This window comes from Solanum pennellii, chromosome 7 (assembly GCF_001406875.1).
Source record: "Solanum pennellii chromosome 7, SPENNV200".
In the NCBI taxonomy this organism is placed as follows: Eukaryota; Viridiplantae; Streptophyta; class Magnoliopsida; order Solanales; family Solanaceae; genus Solanum; species Solanum pennellii.
The window spans coordinates 1,081,918-1,107,707 of record NC_028643.1 but is presented as its reverse complement, the minus strand read 5'-3'; the positions used below and the strand labels follow the sequence as shown (position 1 = coordinate 1,107,707).

The window sequence follows — 25,790 nt, the reverse complement described above, 5'->3', positions numbered from 1 at the left end:
CATCATTGGAAGTAAATAATCTTTATATTTTTATTGATCACAAAATACTTATCACGTTTGATCGCTTTTTAAGTGTTAATAATCTTTACAATTAAATTTAAATAGATTTAAATTAAATCAATGTATATGAAAATTATATAAAATATACTAATATATATATATTTAACCAAAAAAAAAGGATGCAACTCAACAAAGGATCAATCCAAAGAAAATAAAACAAAGAACAGTAAATAAAATAAAAATAAAAGACAACAAAATACAAATGGACAAAAGCTCATTCATCAAACAAAAAAAGGAAGTTTCAAAGGAACCTTCCAATACTTTCTAATTATAGTTAGATCGTTCTAATATTTATTTCGTTATTATCATCTAAAGTTTCTTTTCAATCAAGTTTTGATAATCTATTATATTATATGTTCTGCAATATTATTTTAGCGTTACGATCTTAAAAAATCCGGATAAATAAATAATATCATCATGAAGTTCTTTTTAATCATTTTGTTTCAATATTTTTAAAACAAATATTCTAGTCTTGTTTCTAGTTATTAGGAGAAGATTAATTTTATGATTAGAAGTAATGTTTAAAAAAACCAAATATTTTCTAAGAGAAGCAAAACATTTTGTAATTTAGAAGTGACTAATCAAAATTATGTTGCTTTGTTATTTCAAACAATACAACTAGCTTAGCCTAGCATTTAAGCCACCAATAGTCAATTTTTTTTAAATAAAATAAATTATGATAAATATTACACCACAAAGGCAAATTGGTTATGGTAAAAGTAAATATAGTAAGAAAAATGTAAAATTGATTCAGAAGAAAAAGATTGGCTCATATGGGTGTTGAATCCTAATTAATTAAAGTCAAAGGTAAGTTTTATAGAAGAATTATAGAAAACGATAATATTACCTAACAACAGGTTTTGGACGATTAAAGTTTGATATATCCATAAAAAAATGAGTGTGGTAGATATGTGCGATATGAGTTAATTTCAAGATAGATATATAATTTGACATAATATCAGAATCAGACCTATTAAGTTTGATCATGTGAGACTCCCTGCCTGTGTGACATTACGAGTATGGTAATTCTGATCCCTAATGTCTCGCTCCGGAACTCCAAATAGAGAATGTCTAGTTTGAGTGTGAAAAAGGAAGGGGTATTCATAATAAGAATGATCCCACATCGAATCGAGATAAGAACTTTAAGCTCTTTAGAAGTCGTAGATAATCCTCCTATTAAATTAGCTTTTGGGGTGACTTAGATCGACACAGGGGAGGACTCACATGTTGTCCGTCGGGTGCTCGAGCACCCATTAACTTCGTTACGAAATATGTATATATCTATGTAGAAATTGATAGGTATTTGTATAAAATTAACATAGAACACCCAATGAATAGATGATTTAGTTGGCCCAATGGCTCTTAAGTGGGTACTTAAGATTCTTTTGGCCTTGTTGTACCAAGGTTCGAATCTCATTAATATTTTTATTTTTCACTTCAGAGCACCCACAACCTTAAAATTCTAGATCCGCCACTGGATCGACAAAATACAAATAAGACCTAAATACAATAAAAAAAAATCATATATATGATGCTTGATGTATTTATTAGTTAACAATATACTTTAGTCTTGTCAAATAACTTTTAATAATATATTCATATTGTCAAGTTCATTTATTAAGAACTAACACTAATTTAAATCATCTTTTTTAACATAAAAGAGAACTTCTATATCTATTGCAAATATGGATCAAAATTTGTTTATTTTTGTTCTTATTTATGAATTAAGATATAATTTTCTTCATTGAATATCTAATTTATATATTATATTTGAGTGTAGTTTTCAAGGACATTTATGATTAAATTAAAATATAAATAAAGTTTATGTTGAACTTTTAGAATGAAAAATAATTAAAAATATTTAGTTTTAAAATTCATTAACAAATAATTTAAAACAAAGAAGTAGATACTACTATTTTTCTGAATTAACAGTGATTATCAATGAGATTCCAAAGATCAAATCAAATAATATAATATTTAAGACTGAGGAAGTATAATTAAATTAATTAAAAGGCTGCAAAGATTCCCAAAATGATAAATTGATAAGAGATAAACAAAGAGAAAAATCAGAAAATCTCTAAGATTATTATATTAGATATTTACAAAGCTCAACTACCAATTCATCTGGTTATAGTTGGCAAATCCCAATAAAATTATCTTCCTTTATATCCGATATTAAATTTATCGATTCGATTAATTTAAATTCCTCACACAAATTCAAATGTAAAGCTTTGAATAAGCTGAGGCGAGAAATATATTAGTTAAGTGGACCCCCTTTTAGAAATTAATTGGTAATTATTTGATAATAATGCAAAAAGCCTTTTCACATTTACATAATAAATAAAGAAGAATAATAGTAGTAGTAATTTTATTTTTATTTTTTTAAAATAAGACCTTAGATTGAAAGAATCTAGGGTAATCACAAAAATATGGAGACCATAAACATACAATAAAATTGGTGGAATGGAGAAAAAAGGTGGAGCATTTTTTAATTATTTGTATATTTTTTCGTATTAATATTTTCTGTATCGTTTCAATTTTATATGATATTCTCAATGGAATGAACATATATAAAGGCTTTATTTAGTTGAACTTTTAAAAGCCCATTGGGAAATGGGCTGCTTGCAAAAAATTGGGCTTTCATCAGTAAAAGCAATTTGAGGGAGAACTATTTTATTAGAGATATATTCATGTCATGGATATTAATTTTGTTTTTACTTTCAAATAATTATATATCTTATAATCAATTAATAATTTTCTATCTGAAACATATACATTTAGATATATGTATTTTGGCTATCAAATACCTTAAAATAGGAAAAGAGGAAAGCGAGATGAAGAGAGATAGTCATGTATTCTCGATACGCGTGAATCACACTAGACACATGTATCTATGTGTATCCGGTATGATTTACATATATTTGGAATACCATATACTATGAAAGAGAGTGACACGCAAGATGAGAGGGAGGTGAGCGAGAGTTGTCGATGTATCCCATATACATGTGAACTCACTTGATAATATGTATCTAGAATAAATTATATCTAATTTTGACCGTATGTATCCTGAGATATATATATTTGGATGTACTGTGTTCCAAATCTGATAAAATTCCTAATTACAAATTAGAGTGTATCTATATAATTAACTCCTAAACTTATGAGATTTCAGTAAGTTTCCCTTATTTTAATCATCATATTGGATCATCATTTCATCACTATGTTTTTTTAATTGACATGTATTGTAAATTATGGTGGAAGCTTACAATATGTGGATTTCAAAAAGCATAACAATAACACTAATATATTGGTGTAATTTATATATTGGTGTAATTTTTAAGTGGCATTTGTGCATAATCTTACTTTTATTTTATGAAGCTAGAGCAATTATTTCCGATATACCATCCAATCAATTAAGATATAGAAAAAAAAATTTAGAATATAAAGTAAATACAGAAGGGAAGAAGCAAAATTGAAGAGTAAGATCGTAGGAGAGCAACAATAACAATACCAAAAAAAAAACTAGGCAACGCTTGACTGCTTACTAACTTTCTACCCTAGTTTTCGACCTCCATATCTTTCTATTTAAAATCGTGTATTCAGTAAGCTGCAAGTATGTCATATCTTACCTAATAACCTTCCTCTTAAACTTCTTCCGTCTACGTATAGTTCTTCTTATACCCACTATAGTCAGCCTCTCACACATTTTTGCCGAAAATTCGTGCATCTTTTTTTTTCCACATACTCGAATAATCCCAGCTTCACCTTTCCTTATCATATCTAATTTAGAAGTCACTTTTATCTTGTCTCAAATATCACACGTATGATTCATCTCAATGTTCTTATTTTTACTATTCTCATCTTAATGTGTGAATTCTCGATGATCAACATTTCACCCCATATAATAGAACCGTGTAACTTTTATTTTATAAATCTTATAGTAAGGAGACATATTCTTATCACACGAGATTTCACCCCGTATTAATACAACTATATAACTATCACTTTATAAAACTTATATTTACGACTTGACGACACATTCTTATCACACGAGACCTCAAAATGTATACTATATAGTCCCAAACTCTGCTAAAACCCTCAAAGCAAAAACCCCTCACACAACAATGGCAGTACTCACTTCTTCTTCACAAAATCTCCAAGTGCACCGGTTTCCTCAAGATTACTACATTGACTCCCTCCGTTGGCTCCCTCAGCTCTCTGCTTTCCACCGTCACATCATCCTTGCAGCTTTCGATTCCGAATCCTCAACTTCTTCACTCCAAATCTTGAACAGCTCAAATTCAAGCTCAAACCCACCAGAACTCACATTTCAATCTTCACTCACAACCCCATCAAGGATCACTTCATTGACAACTTCGCATAACCCCAATAAACCCCTTATAGCTGCTTCCACGTTTTCGGGTTCATTGTTGCTTTATACAGCTGATTTGGTTAATGGGTCGTTGGAATTTGTCGATTCGGTGGCTGAAAAGGGGTTTCATTTGGGTAGGATTAATGGGATTGATGTGAGTGAAAATGGGTCGGAGTTTGTTAGTGTTGGGGAAGATGGGAGGATTAATTGGGTGAGTTTTGTTGGAGGGGGGTTGAGTACTAGGAAGGTTTTTGATAGTAATGGGTTGGTTTCGTATGGCGCGGTGAAGTGGGCGTCTCCGGTGGAGTTTGTGAGTGGTGGATTGGGGTTTGGTCTGCAATGGTGGGATCAACGACGCCCCGGTGGACCTGTTTCGCAGTTTAAAGCTAATTGGTAATGGGATTTTAGCTGCATTGCTATTCATTTCTTGTGTGTTTTGATATATGAGCTTTATGATTGAATGTTCATGAATGTATGTCCATGGTGTATCGTTTGTGGTTTATTTTCACATTTGTTTGATTGGTTCCGATAGACCTCTTACTCGTGGAATATTTGATAACAAAGTACTGAAGTGAACTGAAGTTGATGTTAAGTGAAGATGCTTACTTTTTATTGCAAAATTATCGTGGCGTCTCAGCTATCACCTATAGGGCTAAATCTTAGTTAAAGTAGATAAGAGGGAGCCTGTTTGGAATGAGGGAATTGAGCCATTATATATTTGAACAGATGATATGATTCAGCTTAGAGCTATGCTACTATCGTGATATTAGGCTGTTGAAAGGAAACACTAAAGGAGGAGAAAAAAGTAATCTTTTACCCATCTCTATAGCATGGACTTGCAATTTGGATTCATCTCGTTCCATCAAATATAGAAGATAAATTTTCTGTTGATTTTCAACCCCTGAGTTGTAGCATGAATTACTCTTCCTTTGTGATTTTATGACATACATCTTATACCTGGCGAGACTGTTGTTTTGTATTTAGGCAAACTTCTTTTTTCGTTTTCTGAAAATGTGTTTGACTACATCGCAGGACGCGTGGAACTACTTCTGGAATTGTACATTCAATTGATATTCATCCATCAAGAAAGCATACTTGTCTTGTAAGCTGATATTCCTGTCTTCACTCTAACTCTTGACTAAAATGTTTGTCACCCCTTGTTCCTTTACTGTTTTTTCCTTTTTGATAACGGTGGTATTTGAGTGAGCTTGTGTATACAATGTGCCTAATATAATCCACCGGATATCTATTACCTTTTATCAACTGAGCTACCAGGAAGTTTTACCTATCAAAACTTAGGCAAATGGAGAAGAATTTACCTAGTTTGCTTTTTTGTGAATCTTTGACTACTAGTTCACCCCTCATTCCCTACCTTGACAAGCTGAAACATAAAACTTCAATTACAGTTTTATTAGCTAGTAGGAGGTGAACTTATGGTTAAGATAGAACATTATTATGAGAGGTGATAACTAAGAGAAGAAAGCTTGTGACTACCTTGACTTTCAGCTGCTGATAACATTGAAATATCATACCACTTCAATGTGGTTGAAACATGTCTAGATATTATCTGTACCCAATCTTTTTTCTCTAGGTGCTCATTTTGTCTGGGCCGGCCCTCCTCAATATAACCTGGGAATAGGCCATTGATTTGAATAGAAAATTTAGGAAGAATTAGGTTCGAATAAAAAGTAGCGAGGGAATTATAAGTTGCAATGCTGACAAGGAGTGCATCAGTGCCATTCAACGCCATAACAAGACTAACATATTATTTTTCACATAAAAAAACTCAAAAACTGTAGCTAATAGCATATCTATACAGATGCCTCAAACTGGTATGTTATTTATATCTAACCCATGAGATCTGATGACCTTCCCTTCAACAAATTTTTAAATGGAAGTTCAAATTCCAAGAAATCAGCTGAAGTTCAGAACTCATGGGACCAACGAATTGAAGTATCTTTGTATTTCTCTTATTTTCTTTATCCTTTATTGGAGGTGTGGAGGGGAATGAAGTGAAGATTATTAAGGTCTATTATTTTCTAGGTTATGAGTAATGACTGAGAATGCCTGGATGTTTTGCTTGTTTGGCTTGCAAGGTTGTTTCAAGTTTTACGTCTATAATTCTACTGTGTTTTTGAAGGCAGGAGGTTCGTCTGGTACTGTGTTTGCATGGGATCTTCGCTGGCAACAGCAACCTATAATGCTTTCTGGTGTTGGAACCAGTGATTTGTCTGCTCTTTCACCATCGGAAAGTGATGTTTGGGAGGTCCAGTATGACAACTATACTACTTCATCCAATTACCGGAACATGTCAGAATCACGTGTTCTTCCTGCCATGATTTGCTCAGAGGATGGTATTCTTGCCGTAATTGAACAAGGTATGGAACATAGACCTTTCTTTTCCGTGTTTTTTGTGTATGAGTTGTTTCTGATGGTCTCCACTGGTTTGGTTTGTCTTGGTTTGTCCCAGGTGAAGAACCTGTCGAGCTTCTTGCTGAACCTTGTGCCATCAACAGCTTTGACATCGATCGACAAAACCCATCAGTATGTGAAACCTTATCCAATGATAACCTCAATTTGCTTACACTCTTTAAGAGCATCATTTCAAGATGTTTGGTCGCAGATAGTATTATTTCATTATCTGCAATTATTGAAGTTCAGTATTTGAAATAATGTTAGAAAGAATACTGGAAAGCTTGTTTGAGAGTATTTCAAGTAAAATAATGGTTCTCACTAGCAAAACTACACTTTTTTTTGAGTGAAGTTCATGTTCAAACACCATATTTGAACTTACGGTATACTTCTTTCCGACTTTAACATTAAATACTCTTTTCCCCCTATTTTCAACTTCAACCAAAACAAAATTAGAAAATCACCATCAATACCTCTAGGTCTGAGATAATCCTTTGTTCCATAGCCCTTGAGCTCTTTACAGCTATCCAATTAAAAAGTCTTAGATGCACATCCATAGGCAAATAGAGTAGCATATCTAAATCCGGAAGCAGGAATGAGAGGATCATCTGATCTTTGTTTGATCCTCTATTGGACCTAGTTGATAGAGAAGGTTGGACCAATCAAGGGAGGGGATGAGGCTTGTGATGGGACGAGGGGGAGGGGAGTCGGGTAGAGCTGTATTTACCGAGCCAAGCAGCACCAACAACAAACCTAATGTAATCTCACAGGTGGGGTCTGGGGAGGGGTTGAATGTCCTTACCCCTTACCTTTGAGAAGGTAGAGAAAATTACCCTTTCCGAGCCTAGGTTGTGCTAAAATCAACATAGATTGGTGTTGTGAGAGCGAAGAAGAAATTACTCTGTGACGTGTGTCCAAACGTCTTCGAAATTCATCTTTGTATTTTGCTTTACATTTCATTTTCTTTATCAACCTATTAATGATATGCATTTAACATCAAGAACATTGTTACCTTGCAGGAAATTGTTTGTAGTTTGGAGTGGGAGTCCATAGCCATCTTGACAAGGTCTTGACTGCTTCTTCTGGAGCTGAGAACTTTGGCTATGCAACAGCATATTTTGTTGTATTTTGAATTTGCTATATGGTTGAATTCTTTTGTCAAATTATAAATATTATGAGCATGTGTGTTTTTGTAAAGGAAAAATGTTGGCAAACTTGAAGGATTTACAGTGTTTCTTTAGTAATTTTTGTAGCATATATATTGGTAATGTTGACCAACTTTAGTGTATACATATGGAGTTATTTTTTAGGTAATTTGATTAATCTCTTTTACATCAAATATTAACTTAAAGACTTTAATGCAACACTATATGCTTCAACTAGAAAGTCAATCCAACACTCGATAGTCGCTAGAATGATAAGTATTTCTTTATTTCTATTTCGAGGTTTTGAGTTGGAACTTTAATTATGAAGTCGTTTATTAGATCTCCAATTTTGAATTTGTATCAATGTAAAGGGTTAGTATTCTCTTAAGACGAGAGTAGAACAAATTATTGAAAATCTCAAATTCTATTCGTGGAGATTTTAATTTCCAAAGGTATTTAACTTCTAGGGTCATCATCAATCACGAGGAGAGAAGAATGAAATACTTAAAATCTCGATTTCTATTCGCTCAAGTGGAGAGTTCAACTCAAATCTAATAATCCCAAACTATGTTATTTAATTGAAGTCATATTGGTTTGAAAAAGTTTCTAAAGCTACTAATTAAATCCTCTTGACTCATAAAAAAAATAACACATTAAATCAAGTATTTATTATAAAACTACTAAGTAAATCCTCTCGACTCATAAAAAACATAACACATTAAATCAAGTGATTCATCATAAAGCTACTAAGTAAATCCTCTCGACTCATAAAAAACATAACACATTAAATCAATTGATTCGTCGTGACAGTGCTTAAAATTTTTTTTAAATGAGTAATGAGAGATAATATTACATTATTACTAGTCATATGAGTGTATCAAAGTGTAATTTCACAAACAATAAGGGTACTTTACTATATTTCCATAAAATTAAATTGAGGTCTATAAAATTTTTAGAAAAAAATACCTCAAAAGGATAGAAAAAGAGCCATTTTCAATCCTCACATTATCCATATATCAAAGAAAAAAACAAAGCTTCAATGACTCTAACAATGGCTTCTTCATCTTCAACTTCACTATTCTCCACAGTTCTAAACTTTTCCCCTCGAAAATCAACAGGTTTTACTTGCCGCACCTCTGTTAACATTCCATCAATTGCTAAGAAAACATCACTCAGTCTCAGCTCTTCAAGCAACATATCAAGTTTTGCCCCAATTGTCTTCGAGAAAGTTTCGATTGCTGCAACACCAACTAATGGAAATTCAAAGACATTGACTGTAGAGTGCCATAAAGGGTATAAAATGAAGACCCACAAGGTAAAGATTCTATTTTTATCACTGGTTTTGATGTTTGTGTCTGTGTGTGTTTTGAGTTTTGGTTTGTGTGGAGGTTTTCTGTTGGAATTGTTGATTTGGGTGTTTGAATTTGTGATAATCCACATTCTTTAACTGTAGTGTGTGGCAAAGGGTACAAAAGTTTCTATTTTTCTCACTGTTATTGGTCTCTGTGTGTGTGTTTGAGTTAGGTTTGTTGTGGAGGTTTCATGTGGGAATTGTGATTGAAGTGTTAGGATGTGCGCCAAAGGGTACAAAATGAAGACCTACAAAGTAAAGTTTGCTTCTTTTTTGCCCACTAGGGGTTTTGGTATGTGTGGAGGTTCCTATGGGAATTGTAACTGGTTGTTTAAATTTAAGGAGAATCTTAGTAGCTAAGTTGGTTGACTATCTGAACTTTCACATTGTTGGTGAGGGTCAGTTCCCAAATCCATTTCCCCCAATTTTGGAAGAAAAAAAAGTGTTTGAACTGTCCCTAAGGAGACAGAATGAAGAATAGGGGTGTGCAGTGGTAGGTTCGGTTTTATGTATTATCGGTTCACAAGTATTGGTTTATTGGTCGGTTAGGTTCTCACTGTATTTGATGTGTGTATATGCATATGTGGAGATTCTCTGTGGAGAGAAAATGACTTGTAAAGGGGATATAGATGCTCGGACGCTCACTTTTTCTATGTCTTTCACCTAAACTGTGAAAATGAAGACCCCCAAAGTAAAGTTTGCATTTTTTTTTGTGTGTGTGTTTGGATATTAAAGTGTGGAGGTTTTCTGTGGGGATTGTGAATTGGGTGTTTGAATTTGTGATAATCTTGGAATTTTCAGGCTTCAGCAAAGAGGTTTAAGGTGTCTGGTAGTGGGAAGATAATGAGGAGGAGAGCTGGGAAGCAGCACTTGCTTAGGAAGAAGAATACCAAAAGGAAAAACAGACTCTCGAAAACGGTTTGACTTCATTCTCTCAGAACTCATACATTCTATTGTGAAAACTTAATTTAAATTATTTGCTTGTTATCAGTCTGGAATATCAGTTTCTTGTCAAACCTACTCCGAACGCCTGAATAGATTTTAGAATTGTATCTTATCCTGTTTATGTCCCATGATGTTATATGTCATAGGGAATGCAACTTTTAATTCATTCGTTGAAGTAGAAATCAGGCGATGATCTTCAGAACATTGTTTTAACGACAATGCATTTTGCAAGAGTTCTAGTTTACGTGCATTTTTCCAACAAAGTTGTGCAACTTTTGCATATCAAGTGATCGGAACATAGAATGAACAATCCCTACTCTATATTTGAGGAATTATAGAGTCATAAAAAAGTGTTAATTGTTGTAATGTAATGGGGATGAGTGGATTTAGGAAGAGACTCAGATTTTATATTGTATTGATAAGACAATGAAAAGAGACGCTGACACTTGTGAAGCATTCCATGGGAAATCATCCTTTTTGTGTGCAAATATCTAGTGCTGGTTTGTAGTTCCAAACGAAGCGAAAGAACTATGTACTCCCTAGTTTTTGGTTATATATAGAACTCATTTTTGTGTCAAAAAATTATTATGTAGCACATGGTATGACTAGCGTTCATGTTCTATTAATATTCATATGCAAATTTGAGATGTTGTGAAGAGAAAATATACTTAATTTAATCTCCATTTGCAATTGCCATTAGCTGGTTCATTTGGATAAAAGGGTCTGGTTTCTTTACCCATATGTTACTTCATAGAGTGTGCAGGTTGAAAAGCCTTCAGTCTCTTTACCCGTTAACCTTTTCTATTCTTCCTGGCCGTGTAGTGTGCCACACATTAGAAACGCCAAAGAAGTTATCTTCACTTACTTGTACAAGCTTCATGTGATCCAATGATCCTTATTAACAATCAAGAGGCTGAAGCGCCATTCCACGGTCCACCTACCGAAGGAACATGCTACTGATTGCTAACTCAAAGGACTGCATACTTTCAATTCCATATAGCTAACCCCAAGCTCTTCCATTGCCTGAATTAACAGTTAATAGTACCACTTCTGTAAATGACTGTTGAATTGGGTTTAGGACTATGCCTATGTACCAAATAAGGCTTGCTTTCTGAGAGTGATGCAGAATCCTAGGTATTTGGCTAGCCATAAGCTGACATGATTTGTTCACTAATTTTTGTGGATACAATAACAGCAACAACTATGCTCAAAATCCCAATCTAGTTGGGGTCGCCTATATGATCTTCGTGATCCATTTTACTTTATTTGGACCTGTTTCAACTAATTAATTTGGATTATGTAAAACAAAAATGTCATTGTCGTACCCAGTAGGAGCAGGAACTTTTCTTCTTAGCAAATTGAGGAATTACATATGGTTTTAGTACTAATCAGGAGAGTTAGAATGTCATTTACGCATTTGTGAGATACTTGTTTTCAATATAGTTCTGAACAGTTCATATGATGATTCCATGATTGCCCAATAATTTGTCCAGCAGGTCCTGTAAGTGTGCTGTCAAGTACAAGTTAATTACTTATAACAGCCCAACGGCCAAGAAAATGATGTTTATTTCTTGTCATAGTCATACTGAGTCTAGCTCTAGTTTTTGGCATCTTTGATGCAATGTAAATGGTTGTATTTTCTTCCACCATGCATTTTGGGATTGTGTAATTTTGTTGCATGTCACTTTCTAGAAATGGCAAAGAAACCCCTGTTGGCACCCCTTTTTAGAAAGGTAAACCACTTGTTTTCGATAAAGATGTTCTCAAATGGTGTTCGATTCATCCATATCTGCAGGTTCTCCCTGTACCTAACCTATGCATTGCCTTTTCCTTCATAGTTTCATCGAAATTTGCACCACTTATCTGCTCATACTTATGATACCACCGGCCAAATCTCGTTCATGCCTTGTCACTTGTTGGCTACAGTTTTGCTTGCCCACCTGAAAAAGTTATTACCCTTGTCAATTCAGTCAATCCTTTCCAGCTGCATTATGATTATGTGATTCACCAAAATGTCCTGCAACAAACCAAGAAGTCTATTACTACTTTAACGGTACGCTGTGGAATTAGTCAAGGTGTGGGCAAGCTAGCCCAAACACCACGATTATCCAAAAATAAAAGTTTGTTGCTACTTTGCTACCAACTATCAGACCTTACCTTCCTAAGATCAATGCGTAGGCTATTCTTATTGCAGTATAGAGTGATGGTTTAAGGGATACAAGATAAAACAGATGTAACTTGAAGCCAAAAACCTCGAGGATGAATGTGTGTGTACTTTCTGGCGAATGAACTCTCTAGTTTTTGGCGTAAGATTTGTACTACTCTTTCTTCAACGATACATGACTCATCAGATGATGTTTGTGTTACACAGGTACAAGTTGACCGCAGTGATTACAACAATGTAATCGGTGCATTGCCTTACTTGAAGGTAAACCGAGCCAAGTAGGTCGAGCTGCAGTTAGAAACATACTCTTCATCAAGTTGCTAGAACCCGACGGGATTCTCTCTTTTTGTGTAGAGGATGAAGAAACACCATTGCTTGATACACTTCTCCAACTTTAATCCATCTGAAGTTCTTTGCACTAATGATTTTTCATATCATTTAGACTTGTTAAGCACCAGTAAATTCTGTTTCTTTTTTCCCTTGTAAGTTTTACTATAAACTCTTCAACATCAACTTATAATTGATCAATTTGTAAGTTTTTTGTGCAAGTGAGTTATTTTCTTTAACTTGCCTTGTATGGTAATTATTTTCGTAGTTATTTCTCCTTTTTCGGTGTCTGATACCTGCATTAGTAGACTATTCTTTGCGTTCATAGATTGTGATTATGATTTATGTTTACGCAAGATTACTATAAATATAAGGATTCATATTTGTGCCATTAGGCTCACATCATGAGTTTCGAACCATACATTGTTGGCCTTCAGAGATTTCTCGATTATCAATAAGAAGTTTAGTTTCTTTGATAGTGTGAAGTTATTAACTTGTCTCCTCTTGTTAATTGTTTATCTAGGTGTCCTATGAGTTTGAACCTTTCGAGTTTCGAAATATGTGTCACTAATTTTCAGAAATATTTCAATTATTATTAAATAAAAAATTTATTTTCGATAAACTCTGAACATAATGTGAAAATCAATGCTACATCATCTTCCAAATTATCCAAATGTTTACTTTGGATGTTGCCTTTTAAATAATTGTGACTCTTTGTATATTTTTTATCTTTATATATATAAAAAAATATTATTATTAAAAAAGTTAGGAGAATCTAATTATAAAACCTCTAAATATGAAATTAAATTTTATTTTACGACTCTAACTTAAAATATTTTTCAATAAAGGCTGATTATCATAAGCTAAAAAGAGAGAAAAAACGTAATCTAACAGATATTCTTAATTTATATGAAACTATAATTATGTTTCTCAATTAATATAATAATTTCAATACGATACGTGCATCAACTTTATGTTATGATTTCATTAAGGATCAAAAATGAATATATTCTTTTCTTAAAAGAAGAAATAAAACAAATAATAATAATAAAAGTAAATTTACTCAATATTAAATATTAATATGGTGAAATTTCTTTATAACAATATTATTTATTCTCGTGTTTTACCTATTATAATGAGATGTCATTATAGAAAATATATTTAACACGAAAAATTTTATTTTTTTTTCTAATTAACGAAAAAATAATAATTAAAAACGTGTAAAGCAATGACACGTAAGGTCCAACAACCACGAATGTGGACCCCATTTCTATGCCCACCTGTCACGTGCATATATATATATATATATATATATATATATATATGGTGAATTTACAAGAATGTCCATTATTTGAATTTTACTCTAATTTTTATCATTTGATACTCGGATAAAGATAATAATTTCGATATAAAATTTTGAATCGATCCAATTGAATATTATATTCCATTTGATATCTTTATTTATGTCAATTCAATTCTCAATTATTAAAAGATCTGCAGGTTCTTAATATTGAACGCATTGTATGTTCAAAATTATGAATTCATTACGATTAATTTTTTTAATAAAAAGTATAAAACACACGTGAAAAATAAGAAAAAACATCAATATATATATTATAAATATTTTTATACTTTTAATTTTTGACATAACTAAACAACATTCTTTTTCGAGAAAATATAATGTGGCTTCGTCAATTACTAGTGTCGTATTTTTTTATTTTAGTATTCTTCTTTTTATTTTTTATATTTCTATTATTATCGATTATTCTTTAGCTTCGACACTTACTTGTTTATTGTTTCTGTTTACTCTTTTCATCATTTGTTTCGTCAGAATTTATCGAAAATAACCTCTTAATCTTCTCGATAATAAGAATAGAAGTTACGTACACTAACACTCTAACGTCTTAAGACTCAGTTGTAGAAAACCTAAAAATAGTTAAAACTCGAAAAATATGACCCGATTTTACGATTCTGAGTGCATATCGAATCCTCCAAGGGCATAATAGTCATTTCCTCTCAGGTGTGAGTCAATTATTGGACTTCGCTTTCTTTGCTTATATATATTTTCGCCATTTTTCTATTATCCATTTTTTATAGCCGCATTAAGAAAAAGAAAAATCCCCAAATTCTCTGAATCCTAGGGTTTTTGGATTCTCCAATTTTACAATACAAATTCAAATCCAAAAAATCCTAGGCCTCGATTCGAATTCTCTGAATCTCAATTTCGTGTTCAAGCAAAATCGATTTTTTTGGGATTTTTTTGGATTTTTTTGGGATTTTAATGGTTGAGTTGATGATGTCGTCGGGAATGGCGTCGTTTCCGGTGAAATATGAGGTTGAGGATCCTCTTGAAGATGAACATGGTCCTCTCACTAAACGATCAAAGTCATCTTCGGCTTCTTCAAGCTTTAATCAGGTTTTTTTTGAATTTTTTTTACTGGATCGGAAGTATTTGTAGTTTAGCTTATTGATGTTTTTGAGCCATGTTAAGGTCTGCGTTGACTCTATTATCTCTGGATTACTTGTGGGATTACAGTGGGTATGTTGTTGTTTATTGGTGTTTGGTGTTATTGTGTATTCTTGTTATTATGACTTGGAAATGTGGCTTGGAAGAGAGTGATTTTAGATGAGGAAATAGTTCAGATTGTTTTGTGAAGTTATGAGAGTTGATAAAATTTGTTGGGTGTTTTCTAGTTGATCTGTTTAGACTGCATGGCGAATTAGTAGTATTTTGATCTTTTTTTATCTCGATAACTGTGATGATCGGGTCAGATTGCGCCAAGACTAGGACAAATGGTTCTCTGCCCAACCAATAGGCCGCGTCCTTGGATTTATTAGTAGTAATTTAATTTGAAGTTCAACTATTGAATGTAGGATGAGTCTGTTTGGTTTTGGGTATAGGATATTGCTATTTCATATTAGTATGACCTGTTTAACATTCTTTTAGTGATAGATTCTTGTAAGAAATAATGAACAGGATAATTGTGCAACTGTTTGTGTTTGTGGTGGCTGCACATTTCTTAGCTATATATGCATTGCCCGAACAGCAGAAAAAAAAAAAAAAAGAAAAAAAGAGGAGACTCTATTATTGACCATCATGTTTTGGTATTTCACCAAGTTAAAAAGGAGATCTTTTGGCAAAGAGCAATTTGGAAGTACTCCCTCCATATACTAGTATAGATTGGACTTTGCACTAGGATAAACAGTGATTGATATGGATATTTTACTATAATACCCATATTAGTTGATATTTAGTCTTAGGTATGGGGAAATGATTAACAAATTGTAAATGCCAAGGGTAAAACATGAAAAGAAGATGTTTCGCTCTTGATATGCTAACTAGAAGTGACAAGTAAAAGTGAAATTATATTTTTAGTATAGTGGACAAGTAAAAGTAAAAGTGAATGGAGTGAGTACTTTATTTGAGTTCCAGCAAAGACGCGACTTCAATATTGAATTTTGGAAGACATTAATTTTAGAGGGTGGCTCATAGGTTTTTGGTTAAGAATTTAGCTATTATTCCCTCATTATTTTTGGAGTTTTTATGTTTCAGATGGGGAAGAATATGATTTCATGCTTTACTGTTAAATATGCCTGATCAATGACTTTTTGGTTTGGGAAAGAGTCTCCTCCATTATCCAATATGTTAAGCGACTGTTAATTAAATAAGCAAGTGGTCATATCGGTACTGACATATTTGCATTACTGGACCTGTTCTGCTATTAATGTCTTGTTGAGATACTTAAGTTCTTGCTTGTTAGATGGTGAAAACTCATATTGATGACCATACTCCACTCTTTCAGGATGTCTGGTATTTGAATTGAGAATAAGATCTTAGCTACTTTATAGTAAATGCAACAGGATTTATCCCTATAGTGCTACAGACCTGGGGTTGGGGTGGGTGGGGTTTTTTATGAAGTTGTTATCCAAGTTTCCATGATCTTTTAAGCTTGTTTGCAGATTTTGCTAAGTTGGTCTCCCGGTTATTATTTTGTTCTTGTTTTTTATTTGTGTTGACTTGTGACTGTGGGACTCAATTTTCAGCTACTTATCTTCATCTCCTGCTTTTTTAACAGTGGGATGCTGGAAATGATGAATTGCCAGTTCCTCCCCCAGAATACAATCCACTTGATGAGCCAAGTCCTTTAGGTCTGAGATTGAGAAAGAGTCCATCTTTGCTAGATTTAATCACGATGAGGCTGTCACAAAACAATGCTTCCTCCACTGCACCTGAAAACCCTACTTCAGTAAGCAATACGGGAACAAAGGGTGCTTCTACTTCAGTAGCAACTGACAAGCTGAAGGCGTCAAATTTTTCGGGATCACTTCTAAGGATAGGGACTTGGGAAGTAATTGCCTTGAACTTTGTGCCTTGTTATTAGATTATCTGTGAATAATTTTCTTTTGGCTAATTTTTCTATTTTGTTTTAGTATGCATCTAGATATGAAGGTGATTTGGTGGCAAAGTGTTACTTTGCTAAGCATAAGCTTGTTTGGGAAATTCTTGAAGGTGGGCTCAAGAGTAAAATTGAGATTCAATGGTCAGATATCATGGGGCTGAAGGCGAGCTGTCCAGAGAATGGTCCAGGCAGTTTGACTCTTGTGGTAAGGCATAAATTTCCAACCTATTTTTTTTAATGACAGTGGTGTCCAGGGCCAGCTTGGGTGCACCTAGACTAAATCTACGAACTCCTACAAGCACAATTATTGGACAACTCTGCCCCAAGACTTTGGGCATATGGGAAGCAATCACCTAGTGTTTTTGTCTCCTTGGGGATTTGAAAGGACCTCATGACTACCCCACTTCATTGACCACTAGGCCATGCTTTTGGGGGGCTCTCTCTAAACTAATTTCTTAAGTGCATTAGTATAAGTTTTTTTTATTAGCAGCACCAAACAGATAGGTATAAGGTCAACTCTCACCATATTGAATACTTCTTTTTCCTTAGCAAGAAGTTATTGATGAAGTCCTATAAAAGAACCTCCCAAAGCAAAAATACTTCATCCTGTGAATTGAAACACCGTAAATGTTTGAAAGAACAATTATACTGATACTCTAGTTTTACTGGCGCTATAGTTCTTTTGTTTTGTAAGAAATTGTAGTGCTATCTTCAGTTTGTAGTTTATGGTTTTCTGTGATTCAGTTGGCTCGTCAGCCCCTTTTCTTCAAGGAGACAAATCCACAACCCAGAAAACATACTCTATGGCAAGCGACTTCAGATTTCACTGGCGGACAGGCTAGCTTGAACAGGTAAATAATCTTTACTTCTGTTAAGAAATGACCAATAATATTTTGTATTATCTCGACTGTAGGACACTATTTAGTCCCTAACTAAATGTTGTTTTATTCACATGCTGGATACTTGTGTACTAACCACCACCTTTAAGATTATTTTCATCATGTCTCCCTTCCCTTTTTGGTTAATTTTTTTTTGAGAAGGTAACAGTTGTGTTTATTGACAAGTCAGTTCATGGGTTGCACTGAAACCATATTTACATCAAAATCAAAAAGACATCTAACTGACTCTACTTCTAACAAGATCCTAGGATGTCTATAATTGAGTCAGTGTCCTCTAAGTATATTTGTTTACACCAGAAACAAAAAAGTCTAACGCAATTTAGTTTGATCATCTGTAGATCACAATTTTTGCTCTCAAAACATCTTGAATTCCTTTCCTTCCATATTGTCCACCAGATACAAGCCGGAACAATCCTCCAGCTGTCTTTGTCAGCAGCTCCTACTCCTGCTTCCTCCCAACTATATAGCAAATGAGTTATTTGGTAGGCATGGCCCAACTAATACCCCTAAGGCTAACAAAGATTCTCCACAACTGAGTAGTTGTCCTGCACTGTAGAAATAGATGGCTAACTGTCTCAACCTGTTCACCACAAAGGTAACATCTGGAACACAAGGAAAATTTCCTCTTCTTGAGGTTCTCTTGTGTCAAAACAGCCTCTCTTGTCAATAACCAAGTAGAACAGACAACTTTGAAGGGGATTTTGATCTTCCATATATGTTTCCACAACCAATGTTGTCTTTGTAGATTTCCTTGGTTCAAAAACTTGTATGCAGAGTTCACCTTGAAACTGCCTTTCTATCCAATTTCCACCAAAGTCTGTCTTAAAATGATTTTTTCTCTATTTAGTAACAATTTAACATTAGAACACCCATCTTACCCTCTATGAGATGATTTAGAGCGAGACTAATATCTATGACTTATTTTAGACCACAAATTTCAATAGTCATTTATTTATGTAACTTTATACCCAGACAAACAACATCACATAAATTGGGATGGACGGAGTATGTCCTTAACATTATTTACAAAAAATGTGAACTCAAAAAGTATCAATTACGAAGAGGGAGTTGTGAGTTAAATTTCTTAAAAGAGAAAATTGAGTATTAGGTATTAGATAGTAAAATACTTGGTCTAATTGAAAGTGCTTATAAGCTGAAAAGCAATAAGTTAGGGGTCATCAACTTGTGAATTTTGGCTCCTAAGTATTTGAATGTTACCAATATATCGAGGAACCAGATCAGCAGTGGGGTGTGATTCCCACCTTAAAAATGCACCTAATATTGAATTACTGAATCACCTTATGTATTCCATAGTTCAGTAGTTTAGCTTCTAATACTGTTGTGATAAATAACTCTTTTGATCTGTATAGGCAACACTTTCTACAGTGTCCAGTTGGTGTCTTGAATAAGCATTATGAAAAATTGATCCAATGTGATGTGCGACTCAATTCTCTGAGCAAACAGCCTGAATTGGCCTTGGAATCTCCATATTTTGATACTAAAGCTACTGTATTTGAAAATCTTGACGAATTGAACGACCATGGCTTAGATCCAGTCGGTTCTGGTAAGGGTTCCCCACTATCAAGCATCCAAGATGCAGCATCACCTGCTGCAGCGCAGTCATCTTCAGTGTCTTTTGAACAACCTGATCTCCTTGGTGCAGCCCCTGAACATTTGTCTAGGGATGCCCCTTCTCCAAGCTCAGGTAGTAGTTCTTCCTGTCTGCTCTTAATATTCCGTGCTTAGGTTGTCTATTCTAAGCTCTACAACCGTGATAGGCATCTTTCTATGGAAAATGTACAGCAATCGAGGAAGATTGTGGGAGAAGAATGCTAAAGCTAACAAAAGGGATTTTATATTAGTGATTCTGTGCTGCATTTGTCAGAATCATGCTTGAAGTCGTTACTATAGTTTAAGCTTCGTGCAATGCACATCTACTATTGCCTCTTATCTGGTATATATGTTCTATATACTGGCTATTTTACATGCATACATTCGATAATTAGTTGTGAGCTTGGACTTTCATTACTCTTTTCCTCCACCCCTACCATGTTTAGTGCCATCATTCCATTTCCATCTTCAGACCCTTTTCTCACCTCTTCTCTATGTAGTTTTTCTTCGTGGACTACTTGTGCCATCTTCTTTTCCTCTGTTTATATTTGTCTAATTTCTGCTCCTGATCTGAGAGATGAGCAAGACAATAAATGAAATTAGATAGCTAGCATTTCATGTTATGCCCTTTCCACATCTGTTGAAGTTGATGATGTTCGAATACTAAAAGTATTTTTATACTGAGTTTGTATTTACCCTTAACATTCAGTAGTAGATTACTTCTCTATGATGGAAGCTGTTATGCCAAAGTTTGTCTCTGATTTTTTTCTTCTGATCTTCAGTGATGGATACACATGCTGTTAGGGACAATGCAAACAGCATAGGGTATGATTCTAACAGGATGCGAAACTTGGAGCAATTGAAGGTGCCAGGACTCCGGCCATCAATGTCTATGACAGATCTTGTTAGCCACTTTGAAATCTGCATTTCACAACAGATTAATTCTGGAAGTTTGCAGTCTGATGAGGCCTTAGAATGCAAGGGCATGCTGGAGGACATTGCACAGATGTGGCTCAGCGACACCCAATGTACACCAGCTTCAGACGAGAAATCTCTCATGAAGAAAGTCAACTCTCTGTGCTGCCTCTTGCAGGATCCTATCGCATCTCACGAGCCTCATTTAAATGGAGAAAATCATCTGCAAAAACCTGTTCAATCTAACGATGCTTGTAGCTCTTCTGCATGTGAGAACGATGGAAACAACAAAGAGAACACCAAGGATTCTGTTGGTAGTAAGCCGACACCAAGTATTCCAAGGATAGACTCCTTTGGCGACTTGCTCCTTCATCTTCCTCGTATTGCATCCCTTCCAAAGTTCCTATTCAACATTGTTGAAGATGATGAAAACCAATCCAGGTAGCCGTTCTTACCTTGAGAATGTACTGAAGTTTTAGGCTATAGTCCCCCAGGAAACCATTTGGGTTTTGCCTATTTGTTGGGGTCCTGATGCAAGCACACCTCGGGATTCGGAGGACGTTATACATGAGAAAAACTGGGATTTGAAGATTCTTTGGTAATTGGTGAAATTTATGTCTGTAGAACTATGTTTGTAGTAGTAAGATTAATGTTTTTCACCTCTGGCTGAAGAGCATAACATTATATTGTTTGTACAGGGGTTAGGTCAATTAATATAAATCAATGTTAAGTTCCCATTGGGATTATTGTTCCTAGAAGTTTTTATTAGTTGAATTTGATTTGATTAGATTAACAACACATTGGATTAGTTGATTAAAAGTAATTGATGAAGCATCATGTGTTTAAAACTATTTCTTGAAGTGTTGAACTTAATTTCGTAGAATAGAAGTGTTGAAACTGATAATAAGTATTTTAATGACAAGTCATTTTCGCGATGAAACGCAAATTTATGATGATCATTTTTTTTTGTGTGTATTAGTATATGTCGATTTTTTGAAATTTGGTTGATGGATTAAGATTGGTGTATATGTCCAAGTATGTTTTGAAATATGTGTGATCGACTCTTGTTGAGCTTAAATCTTGTGGGTCAATTGGTGACACTAAATTAGAATTTTTGAATAATTTCGATTTTCGTGTGTATTATTAGTTCATAATTTATTTTGGAATATATGTGATCGGTTTTGTTTGAACTCTAGTTTTGTGGGTGTATTGATGATGATATATTAAATGATACTTATTATTTGTGAAAGGAATACATCACTTTATAGATTTTATATGTAAAAAAAAGAATTTATGATTATCTTAGTTTTTTTTATATGTATTAGTCCATGATTTTGTAAAAAATACGTGAGTTATTAAATAATACTTGTTATTTTTGGTAGGCGTATGCCATTTTCTTTTATAGTTTATATAGCACGAAATTAGAATTCTAGATCATCTACGATTTTCTTATTTATTAGTCAATAATTTTTCAAAATATGTAATCTAACTTTTTTTGAGCTTCAAGTTTTGTGGGTCCATTGGTGGCTACCAATTAAATGATACTCATTATTTTTAAAATTTATTCCTTTTTTTTATGGAGTTTATGTGTTGACTAGGTACTAAAAATTATCTCAACTTTTTATTTATATTAATCCATGAATTTTTTGGAATATATTGACCGGTTCGCTTTGAGATTAAATTTTTGGGTCTATAGGTGACAACTAATTAAATAATACTCCATGTACTTGTAAGTCATTTTTTGTAGTATGTATAACAAAATAAAAATTTAGGATAATCTAAATTTTTATGTGTATTAGTTCATGATTTGTCTATGATATGTGTGATCGATTTCGTCTGAGTCCAAATTCTGTGGGATCATTGTCGACGATCTATTGAATGATACTCATTAGTTTCTAAAGGCGGACGCCATTTTTTCTTTTTTGTAAGTTAAAATGAAATAGAATAGATTTAAAATTGTATCAATTTTTCGTATGTATTAGTTCATGAATTTTTTGAATTTGCGTAGGCAATTCTGTTTGAGCTCAAATTTAGTTGGTTCATTCGTGACGACCTATTAGATCATATTTATTATTTTGGAAAGGCAAACACTGTTTTTTTGAATTTTATGTGACATGGAACATTAATTCAAGATTATCTCAAATTTTTCGTATGTATCGGTCCATGATTTTATAAAATATGTATAATCAATTTCTTTTGAGGTCAAATTTTATAGGTCCATTGACTAAGACATATTAAATGACACTTCTTAGTTTTGAAAGGTGCATATTATTTTATTTTTGGAGTTTATTTCCCAAAGCAAAAATTATGATTATCTCAATTTTTTGTGTATATTATAGTCTGTGAATTTTTTGAAATATATGTGACTGTCATCATTTGAGCTAAAATTTTATGGGTCCTTTGGTGACGACCTTTTAAATGTTATTCATTATCTTCAAAAGATGTACGTCGATATTTTGAAGTTTATCTTAATTTTTTGTGTGTATTAATCTATGAATTTTTTAGAATATGTGACTCCGTTTGAGCTAAATTTTATGGGCCGTTTAGCTTCTATCTTTTAAATGATACTCATTTTTTAAAAAAGATAAATGTTTCTTTTTGGTATTTATCTATCACAAAATAGGAGTCCACGATTATCTCAATTTTCATGTGTATTGAATTCGTTTGAGTTCAAATCATGTGGGCTCATTGAGAATGGCCTATTATATGATTCTAATTATTTAGTCACTTTCTTAAAGTTAATGTTTACGAACTTTACGAGATAGGATTTTTCGATTATCTCAATTTTTTTGTGTGTTAGTTTATGAATTTTCTGAATTATATGTAAATATGCCCATTTGAGCTCAAATTTGTGGGTTCATTGATAAAGACCTATTAAATGATACATATTAATTACAAAAGGTGTAGATCGTTTTTCATGGAGTTTATATGTCAGAAAATAGAAATTCACGATTATTTCAGTTTCGGTGGGTATAGTTCATTAACTTTATGGAATATGTATGACCGTTCCTCTTTATTCTCAAATTTTGCGGGTCGAATAGTGACAACATATTAAATAATACTCGTTATTTTTTAATGGTGTAAGTCGATCTTTTAGGAGATTGTGTCACGACATAGAAATTCACGACAATTTATATTTGTGTGTATAAATTCATGAATTCTCAGTAATACATACGACTGACTCTGTTTAAGCTCAACTTTTATGAGTTCATTCATGACGACCTATTAAAATTATAACACATTATTTTTGAAAGACGTGTATTGTTGTTTCACGAAACAGAAATTTAGGATTATCTCAAGCTTTATGAATTTCCAAAATATGTACGAATGACTTCAGTTGAGTTCAAATTGGGTCCATTGACGACAACCTATTAAATGATATACAATTTTTGTGTGTATTACTTCATGAATTTTCGAAATATGCGTGACCGACTTTGTTTAAGCTTAAATTTGTGCATTCATTAGTAACGAAATATATTAAATGATACTTATTATTTTCGAAAGGCATACATCATTTTTAAGAATTTATGTTACAAGATTAAAAATTTGAGGTTCTCTAGGTTTTTTGTGTGCATTGATTATTCCATGATTTTTGTAGAATACGTGTGACTGACTCCGCTTGAACTTAAATTTTATGGATCCATTGGCGACAACTTAATAAATGATACTCATTATTTTGAAAAGGCAAATATCACTTATTTTGGTCTTAATGTGTCATTATAGAAATTTTGGATTATCTCAATTTTCATATATATCACTCAATTAATTTTATGAAATATGTGTGATCGAGTCCATTTGAGCTCAAATTTTGTTGATCCATTTGTGACAACCTATTAAGTAATTCATTGATTTTGAAAGGCTAAAATCACTTTCTTTTGAAGTTTATATGTTACGAAATACAAATTCAGAATTGTCAAGATTTTGTATGTCCATTGACGAAGACCTATTAAATGATACACATATTACTGTTGAAAGGTAAATTCCAATTTTTTTAAAGTTTATTAGTCCTGATGCATGAATTTCACAATTATGACAATTTTTGTGTGAATAAGTTCATGAATTTTAAAAATATGTGTAATAGACTTCGTTAAAGCTCAAATATTGTGGCTCCACTGGCAACAATATATTAAATGATACTCATTTTTTCGAAGACATGAATCATTTTATAAGAATCTATGTTTCAACATTAGATATTCGGGATTATCAGTTTTTTTGTGTGCATTAATTAGTCCATAAAATTTTTAAAATATGTGTGACTGACTATGCTTGAGCTTAAACTTTATAGATCCATTAGCGACAACCTATGAAATGATACTCATTGTTTTCAAAAGGTAAACATCGCTTATTTTGGAGTTTATATGTTACGAAATAGAAATTCTAGATTATCTCAATTTTTATGTGTTATAGTCCATGAAATTTTTGTGATTCGGAATTTTCAAAACGAAATGACCGAAATTTTTCATGGACGTCATTAAGACTTTGGCGATGTATCTAGTTCGACCCGCAGAGATAACAAGCGCATTTTAAAGTTCAAACGATTCCCAGAGCAGGTAAACGTTGATTTTACCGATTTTCGTGTGCTATAGTTCATGGAATTTTTGTGATTCGGAATTCGAAAAACGAAATGACCAAAATTTTCATGGACGTCCGTTAAGACGTTGGCAATGTATCTAGTTTTGTCCCGCGGAAAAAACGGGCGCATTTTCAAGTTTTAACGAGCCCCATAGTTGGTAAACGCAGATTTTATTGATTTTCATGTGCTATAGTCCATGTAATTTTTGTGATCCGGCATTCCCAAAACAAAATGGCCAACAATTTTCATGGACGTCCGTTAAGACGTTGGCAATGTTTCTAGTTTGTCCCGCTGGAGAAACGGACGCATTTTAAAGTTTTAACGAGCCCCATAGTTGGTAAACGCATATTTTGTTGATTTTCATGTGCTATAGTCCATGTAATTTTTGTGATCTGGCATTCCCGAAATAAAATGGCCAAAAATTTTCATGGATGTCCGTTAAGACGATGTCAATGTATCAAGGTTGTTCCGCGGGAAAAACGAATGCATTTTTAAGTTCAAAAGAGCCCCAAAGCAGGTAAACGCAGATATTCTTGATATTCATGTGCTATAGTCCATGTAATTTTTGTGATACGGCATTTCCGAAATAAAATGGCCAAAAATTTTCATGGACGTT

At 33.2% G+C, this 25,790-nt stretch overlaps 3 protein-coding genes across 3 annotated transcripts; all 3 read left to right on the top strand.

Moving 5' to 3' along the window:
- The first annotated feature begins 4,102 nt into the window (after window positions 1–4,102).
- On the top strand, window positions 4,103–8,134 carry LOC107024389 (nuclear pore complex protein NUP43). The gene is made up of 5 exons (XM_015225365.2): window positions 4,103–4,825; window positions 5,465–5,534; window positions 6,573–6,810; window positions 6,903–6,976; window positions 7,864–8,134. The coding sequence occupies exons 1-5, from the start codon at window positions 4,185–4,187 to the stop codon at window positions 7,915–7,917; spliced, it is 1,077 nt and encodes a 358-aa protein (XP_015080851.1). The 5' UTR covers window positions 4,103–4,184; the 3' UTR covers window positions 7,918–8,134.
- Window positions 8,135–8,960: 826 nt separating this feature from the next.
- LOC107026300 (50S ribosomal protein L35, chloroplastic) lies at window positions 8,961–13,015 on the top strand. Its single transcript, XM_015227207.2, has 3 exons — window positions 8,961–9,304; window positions 10,142–10,258; window positions 12,657–13,015. The coding sequence occupies exons 1-3, from the start codon at window positions 9,029–9,031 to the stop codon at window positions 12,729–12,731; spliced, it is 468 nt and encodes a 155-aa protein (XP_015082693.1). The 5' UTR covers window positions 8,961–9,028; the 3' UTR covers window positions 12,732–13,015.
- Window positions 13,016–14,850: 1,835 nt separating this feature from the next.
- On the top strand, window positions 14,851–21,375 carry LOC107026242. Its single transcript, XM_015227146.2, has 6 exons — window positions 14,851–15,192; window positions 16,853–17,125; window positions 17,208–17,381; window positions 17,921–18,027; window positions 19,446–19,780; window positions 20,469–21,375. The coding sequence occupies exons 1-6, from the start codon at window positions 15,058–15,060 to the stop codon at window positions 21,044–21,046; spliced, it is 1,602 nt and encodes a 533-aa protein (XP_015082632.1). The 5' UTR covers window positions 14,851–15,057; the 3' UTR covers window positions 21,047–21,375.
- Window positions 21,376–25,790: the final 4,415 nt, after the last annotated feature.

Bases quoted from the DNA above. Each gene is read 5' to 3' on its own strand.
- LOC107024389 (XM_015225365.2), top strand. From the start codon at position 4,185: ATGGCAGTACTCACTTCTTCTTCACAAAATCTCCAAGTGCACCGGTTT. The intron at 5,535-6,572 runs GTAAGCTGATAT...GTGTTTTTGAAG, and splicing joins CAAGAAAGCATACTTGTCTT to GCAGGAGGTTCGTCTGGTAC. The intron at 6,977-7,863 runs GTATGTGAAACC...GTTACCTTGCAG, and splicing joins TCGATCGACAAAACCCATCA to GAAATTGTTTGTAGTTTGGA.
- LOC107026300 (XM_015227207.2), top strand. From the start codon at position 9,029: ATGACTCTAACAATGGCTTCTTCATCTTCAACTTCACTATTCTCCACA. The intron at 9,305-10,141 runs GTAAAGATTCTA...TGGAATTTTCAG, and splicing joins ATAAAATGAAGACCCACAAG to GCTTCAGCAAAGAGGTTTAA. The intron at 10,259-12,656 runs GTTTGACTTCAT...TGTGTTACACAG, and splicing joins AAAACAGACTCTCGAAAACG to GTACAAGTTGACCGCAGTGA.
- LOC107026242 (XM_015227146.2), top strand. From the start codon at position 15,058: ATGGTTGAGTTGATGATGTCGTCGGGAATGGCGTCGTTTCCGGTGAAA. The intron at 17,126-17,207 runs GTAATTGCCTTG...ATTTTGTTTTAG, and splicing joins TAAGGATAGGGACTTGGGAA to TATGCATCTAGATATGAAGG. The intron at 19,781-20,468 runs GTAGTAGTTCTT...TCTGATCTTCAG, and splicing joins TGCCCCTTCTCCAAGCTCAG to TGATGGATACACATGCTGTT.